Source organism: Pelmatolapia mariae, linkage group LG16_19 (assembly GCF_036321145.2).
Source record: "Pelmatolapia mariae isolate MD_Pm_ZW linkage group LG16_19, Pm_UMD_F_2, whole genome shotgun sequence".
In the NCBI taxonomy this organism is placed as follows: Eukaryota; Metazoa; Chordata; class Actinopteri; order Cichliformes; family Cichlidae; genus Pelmatolapia; species Pelmatolapia mariae.
In genome coordinates, this window is record NC_086241.1 from 17920607 (window position 1) to 17928189 (window position 7583).

Sequence of the window (7583 nt, forward strand, 5' to 3'; positions counted from 1 at the left end):
TTGGGGCATCTGATAAGCATTTATAGATGGCATAATTGATCATTTAAGCAGTTAGTTGAAATAGCTTTGAATGTGACTGAGTAATCCTAAGGCATCGTGAAGTAATAAATATTCCATCTTGGTGTTGATTATATAACATAGCCTTCTCGTTATTTCCAATTTGTCCGAATGAAACTATGACAGCCTCTTGATCGAGACATTTGAATTAGATATAACAATTTTAGCAAAAAGAGAAAAAAAGGAAAAAAAAACTGCCAATAGCTTTTGTGCAACACTTTCTCTCCTCCATGTGCACTATGACATTTGCTGCAAAGAACATGGTTTAAAGGGTGAAGGGAAAACAAACACGAGTGTATCAAATGAATGCATATGTTTTATTCATTAGCTAACAACTAAAGAAACAGCACATTGTAGATATATTTACCCCACATATTCCTAGTTGTACTGTGTTTTTGCAAGAAGAGACCAGGTTTTTGCTTTTCAAAAAAGATGCAAGTTTGCATGAAAAGGCTGATGAAGTGTTCTATTTACAAATCAAAGGTTTACACAAGAAATCACTGTTTCATATGAAAAACAAACAAAATCGAATAAGACACTGACTTCACCTTGTCTTCTTTGCAAACTGAACATTTGCACATATACACAGGACAGTCACATTTCAATTTAACACAATTTTGGATGATCAATATTTGTAGTCTTACATGTGACAAAAAATCTGCATTTGGTCAATGATTACAAAAATCTGAACAAGAGCAAACAGATTACAAATTTCTGTTATATACAGCAAATCCTGTTGTTCGATTACACAGTTTCTTTTTTGCAAGATTCTGTAAAAAACATAAATAAAAAAAATATATATATATAAATAAAATTAAGTATGGAATCTCCCACAGAATACATTTTCCTTTTAATACTGGATTATCCACTCGGGATGTAAAAACTGACACGTGTAAAAAAGAAGTTCGAGAACTGAAACAATCAATTAAATGCCAGCCACTGTTCACAACACAAACATTTTTTGTGGATCAGTCTGTGCATGTCTGCAGTTTTACATTGTTTTCAACACTGACTCACAGCAATGTAATCTTTAAAAACAAACCTGCTGTGTAGGTACATGCTTTTTTATTTTCTGTGCAGACTTCAGTTCATTTGTTCTGCTGAATTTCTAAAGCACAGAGACAGGTCAGGTGACAAAAGAATCACAAAATGACTGAACACGTGAAAGGCAACAAACCCAGACTGTAAACAGCATGGTAAACAGCATGACTAATACTGCAGTGTAATATTTGGTGACATGCAGACCAGGTCCAGAAAAACCATGTCCTGTAATTAGCTGAATTAAAATGACAGGCTCAGTGCATAATACTGCATATGATGTGAATTTGCTGCATGTTTGCAGGGAAAGTCACATTTCTAGGCATTCGCTATTGACCTAGAAACTGGTTGCGTTGCAGGTGGCGTTATGACTACATGATGTGTTTAGCTTCCTTTAGAGCATTCAAAATTTTATGCATTTTATCCATTCAATCGCTGCATTCATTTGTTGTGATTTTCAATCTAATAATGCTAAAGCACTTGCAGATTTTTACACAGTTGTTACACTAACCATCAATCCCTCCCTAAGAAAGAGACAAGCGGAGACTGCTAATTGCAGTAAAACTGTCTAATTTCTTGCCACCCCGAATCGAACAAATGAGATAAACAATGCCAAGCAAATCCACTCAGTATTCCCCTAAAAACACATGTAATTAAAAATATATTACTTTTGCGAATAAATGAATTATCCAAAATGTGGTACAAAAGTACCTCTGAATATTCATGTGTGCTGAATTCCAAATGAGGAGTTATGGGATGTGATAGTATTATTAAATTTTGTGTTTATGGATGCTTTTGGTGATGGAGGGGTGAGCGGTGGGCAGGTTTGCAGAGATTGTCTAAGGATAATCCATATCTATGCATAGTGCAAGAGTTTTTGACAGATGTAATCTTTATGCATGAAATTATTAAATCTATTTCTATGGCTATATGCACACTACTACATTGTGCATTTCAGAAAGTGACATCATTTTTGACCTGTAAAAGTCATAGTGCATTCTTTTTTTATATAAAATAAAACATAATAAACCAAATAACTGACAAAAAGCTCGATAACCGTATTTGTTTGCATAAGAATTTGCAGTTACTCAAATGTTTATAATGTATGAGCCTAAGGCCAAAACATTGAAAAATCTGAACTGAGTTTCAGACAGAATACTTTGCAGATATATCTCATTGTATTGTAAATTCACTCAAATGTGTTGTAACTGGGATACTACAGTAGACACATTCTGACACTTACAGTAAAGAGTTATTATAGGTTCAATATTTCACAGGACTGTGTTTTGATGTAAACTTGTGGATGTCAAAATTTGCATATATATATATATATATATATATATATATATATAATTCTTTGTGGACTGCTTTGGTAGTGGTACACGTAACAGATGAGGGTGTAAGCGTGTGTTTATGTAAAATGCCAGACACACTGTTTGCACACATTTGTAACACATGACAAACAACGGCAGTTAAAGCTCATTTTCTTTCCTTTACAATACACCTGAATACAGTTATGATTATAATGTTTTAGTTACAACATTTTTGAGCACAATTACAATGCATTAAATTTAACTCCAGGCCAACATGCTTTCATAATCATAATCACTAAGTGCTTTCAGGCTGGGGATAGGTAGTCTTTGAGGGATTTCATTGTACTGGGCCAGTTCAATATATTTGTAGGATACGAATTATTGTGATTATTCTCTTTAGAACCTCCCAACAAGTGAGCTGCGATTTATGAGTCTCATAATCTGTGGTTTGAAACATTACTTTAGAATTTATTCCATGATCTAATGCATTAAATATTATCACCTCCGAGCTGTGAATCCTCGAGGACTGCATAGCTAAATGGGTCTGGCTCAGTGCTTAAGTGACTTTTGTCTACCTAAAAGGTCAACTTCACGGCTATAAATCTATTTGCAGGACAAATTTGTTTTAGTCCTATGCACGTGTTTCATTTTGAATGAATTTGAAAAGGCAGAACTGGCAGCAATACATGTATCTGTGACAAAAAACCTGGTTTATTTTGGGACAAGTACATGTCGTCTGCACGGTTCATTAGCACTCATAAAATGAAGCTAATTTGGGAGTTAAAGCTCAGTCTCACATTGTTGTCAATGATACAGCTCCAGGATAGAGATGAGTCATATGAGCCCTGAATCTGTGCTTTCTTGTTTATATTTTTAAAATTAAACCAAACTGTTAAACAAAACAGGGATAAAGTGTTAAGTGATCATTTAAAATGAAACGTGTTGTCTTTTCTTGCTCACTTCTGTTGGGCATGACTCCGAGAAGCGCACGCTGTAACTCCCAATGCACTGTACTAAAGTTGAGAAAATAATTATGCCTATTTTTTATGACATGTTACGACTCCTGATTAAAATAGATACATCACAGAAATCCATCCACTCTGACCATCTGTGGGCCGCCAAGTCTCTTAAAACTGTGTGAATGTAGTTCGTTTTTCAAGAACCTCCAGGTAATCTGGGTCAATGTGAAGCTTTGCTTTCAGTTCCCAGTACTCACTCCTGTTCGGCTCCACATAAACAGTACTTGGCGAAGTACAATACAGTATTGTCTGTTGTATTCTTTCAGGGGGAACATACTGATGCCTCACATCAAAGTCTGTGGCATGCTGATTTGATGAATGTGCTGTATGTCTGCATGGCAATGTATTGCTGTAGCGTGCGTGCTTGTCAGGCTCAAGTACATCCCTGTAGTAGCACGGATCATTTTGGTGAGGGGTGGAGGGCTTGTTAAGAGGCTCTGGAGTGGTGGCACTGTATTCTGAGCTTATTACATTACTGGCTGCCTCTTCATCCGAGTTACCCAGAAAAGCGCCACTCAACTCATCAAAGTCTCTAAATCCGTCCGCTGATTTATTGTCCGGTGGGGTGTGAGCAGTGGTTCTGCATGTAGATTCTGCAGGAGGTGGGATGTACTCGTACACATGTCCACTGGATGTCCTGACTTTGGGGATGGATCCTTTTTTGTAAAGGCCATATTCCATGTTGAGAGAGCTAATGCAAGCATTCATTGAGTTATTCTGCTCATTTTGACTCTTTTGACGTCTCTTTTTCATCGCCACAAACAGCCCTGCAGCCACAAACACAGACATAATGAACATGAGGAGAAGGGCAAGAATCATCACAGATAAAGGAATGGTGCTGTACTGAGTGTCAGAGTCCAAGGATGTTTCTATGGTGATAGTGCTTCCAGGAAAAGATTCTTCAGACGGTGGGATCATGGAGGCAAGTATGTCAGAGTTATTAGGGCAGAAATTAGTCGTCTTAATGTATCTCATATCCTCTCCAGCTAGTTTCTTAGGAGATCCACAGATGACATTGTTTACAACTGTGCCCGTGCTGAGCTGCTCCAGCCACATCTTCAACTCCAGTATGCTACATGAGCAGTCCCAGGGATTCTCAAACAAATCAACTTGTACCAGTGCTGTAAGCTGATCTAGCACACCCCTGACTGGCAGATATCGAAGATGGTTGTTGCGAAGATTTAGTCTGGCTAACGTCAGACCAGTAAACGTTCCCTCTGGTAAAGTTTTCAGTAGGTTATTGTTTAGAAATAAAAGCTGAAGCTTAGGTACATGCTGAAAGGTGTCAGATGTAACCTCTTTAATTACATTATATTCTAAATACAAGAACTGCAGGCTATCTAATCCATAAAATATATCAGCTGGAAGATGATCTATTAAATTGCCATTAAGGTATAGTCTTCTAAGATTTGCCAAATCAGCAAAAGCTCTGTCATATACTTGGGCTATTCGATTGTTACCAAGATGAAGCAAGTCTAATCCAGTTGCATCAATAAAGTCTGATCTGCGAACCACAGTGATGTAATTCCCAGTGAGATACATCTTTTTGGGATTGTAAGGTTTGGGATTTAAGTCGGAGATCTGCTCGATCTTTCGCTCCTGACAGTTCACGTTCAGGCCAAGGTCTGAAATTTGAAGATTGCATGTGCAGGCTGTTGGGCAATCTAAAGGCACGGGGGATTTGGTCTGATATGAAATAATTTGGCCATAATTTTGTGGTTTATTGGATAAAATGCGAGCTGTGGGTCTTGATTTTAATTTGGCTGACTGTCGAGGTCCCTTAGTGGGTCTTGATGAGGACCGTGCGAACCCAGATGAAGTGAAGGAGGCTGTAAGAGCTGGCGTGGTTCTATAGTATGCATCGGTGCTCAAATGCGGCAGGGGTGGCATCTCATATTCAGCAATGGCTCTCCTCGGGCACAACTCTTGTTTTGAAACTTCATCAAGGTCTCTCCCGTGAAGCCGAAAAGGGAACTCACAGACAACATCCCCAACTAAAGCTGTGTATGATATGCTCTCGAGCCAGGTTTTAAGAGCAATCAACTCACAGGAACAGTTCCACGGATTCTCCTCTAGCTGCAACTCCACAACACTGTTCATGTGCTCCAGCAGACCTGTGTAGGGAAGTACTTTGAGCTGATTGCCCCTTAAGTCTAAGTGGGTCAATGGTACATGCTTGAAAATGTTTACGGGCAGGGCAGATATTAAATTGTCATTTAGAATCAGGACCTCCAAATGTCGAAGTCTGCTGAAGGCATTTGGCACAATATGAGTGATATAATTATAATCAAGTTGTAGATATTCCAGACTATCAAGGCCAAAGAAAAACTCTTCCTTCAAGGCATCAATTTTGTTATTGTTGAGATGTAATCGTTTTAATTCCTGCAGTCCATTAAAAGCTCCTGCTTCAAGATCAGATATTTCATTATTTCCCAGATGTAATATTGTAAGTCCTTTGTACTCAGTGAAATCATTGGTGGATAGCTTTTTCAAAAGATTTCCAGTAAGCAGCAGATGATACTGGGAGAAGGACACTGGGCTTATGTCTGAGAGACTTTCAATTCCTCTGTTTTCACAGCTCACCGTAAGCACCCCTTCTCTCTCCTCACAGGCACATAGTCCTTGACATATTTCTCCATAATGGCTCAACATCTCAACAGTGCACACTGACGTTGCACTCAGCAAAACATATGGAATCCAAAGATGCATTTTCCTGCAAATGACAGCCAAGCTCACAGTCCTGCTAAGGTATCCTCAATGTCATCTAGAAATAAAAGACATGATGATGTAAAACAGGCGGGCTGCGATGAAAGCAACTTCTAAACAAGAGAGCTCTAGTCGGTATGAGTCAAAGCTTTGATTGCTGTTACCCAGAGGTAACTTCTGTCTTTGTGCCTGCTGATTTAAAACGGCTAAAGAAAAAAAAAAAAGAAAAAGAAAAGAGGAAAGAAAGAAGGAAAGAAAGAAACTCCTTCAAGCTATGTCAAACAACAAAAAAGCAAGGTCAAAGGAAGACATAAGCACAAACAATAGTCTAAATCCACTGCGAGGGGGGGAACCCATATCATACTTGCTTGTTAAGACCTGAAGTGCTGTTAAATAGGCTGCCGATTTAAATGCAAAGCTTTGCAAATTACAGAAGATTAGCAGACATTCTGTATGACAGCGCCTTGCCTGAGATAAGATAGCCTTCATAATTTTTGTGTAACTCTTGGTAGGAAATACATACCTCGCGCACATTGATGAAGATGTAGGCTCGCTGGGTATTTCGGCGCGTCTTTTATTTTTAATCCGTCAAAACGAAATAGGAAACGGGCGCTATTGTACGCGAGCACGTTCGTCGTCACTAATGCGGGATGAAAGAAACGCTGATCAACCATAACTGTCAAATGCTTTTTTCCTCCCCACGCTGTTCCTGTAGACACAGCTATGCTTGGTCACAAAGTTGCTTATTCTCTCTCTCCCCCCCCCTCTCTCTCTCCCTCCGTGGACGCTCAGGCACACGCGCACTGAGTCGCACTCGGTGGTCGGGAGGATGTCAAGTCATTTCATGCACAAGGAATCAGCTCACTGGAGCATTATACCGAGATACAGCCCCCAAAAGATGTTGACCTAAAAGATGTTCCAAAGAAAAAAAAATAAAGAAAAAAATCTAAATATATAAAACAAACGATGTCACCGCGCTAGGCGTGCCCCCGTGTTCAAACGGTTGATTAAACCGTTTTTTTGTTATTCATGCTCAAAACAAAACCCTCACCGGGATGCCAAGTTACATCAGCTTTTCATAATCTGTCAATCCCATAATGGCAGGTGGCTTTCCAAAAACACTGTGTTAGTTTTCCCTCTGACGTCCCAGCTGCTATATTTGGACATCACACCCGGAGACGCGGTTGATGAAGACACAGGGTGCCTTGCAAAGTGCTCGACTGATCAGCTTTCTGTCCATATCACTTCTGTCAGTGAGAGGTACGGGGCTGTTAGATTTTTATGCTTTAAAATATTTTGGCAAAATTCAGGTCACAGCATGAATGAACTATCACAGTAATCCCATTTCAGCTCTTTGAAACACCAATGAAGTGCTTATGTGATCTGTGCAGAGCAGTCTTAATAAAAACCATGCCATTGGCCATCACTGCATGAACACACTGGGACTTTG

At 39.1% G+C, this 7583-nt stretch overlaps 1 protein-coding gene across 1 annotated transcript; it reads right to left on the minus strand.

Moving 5' to 3' along the window:
- Nucleotides 1-403: 403 nt before the first annotated feature.
- On the minus strand, nucleotides 404-7012 carry slitrk5b (SLIT and NTRK-like family, member 5b). Its single transcript, XM_063499155.1, has 2 exons — nucleotides 6657-7012; nucleotides 404-6191 (listed from the first exon to the last, which is right to left on the minus strand). Exon 2 carries the CDS (start codon nucleotides 6134-6136, stop codon nucleotides 3536-3538), a length of 2601 nt encoding a protein of 866 aa, XP_063355225.1. The 5' UTR covers nucleotides 6137-6191; nucleotides 6657-7012; the 3' UTR covers nucleotides 404-3535.
- Nucleotides 7013-7583: the final 571 nt, after the last annotated feature.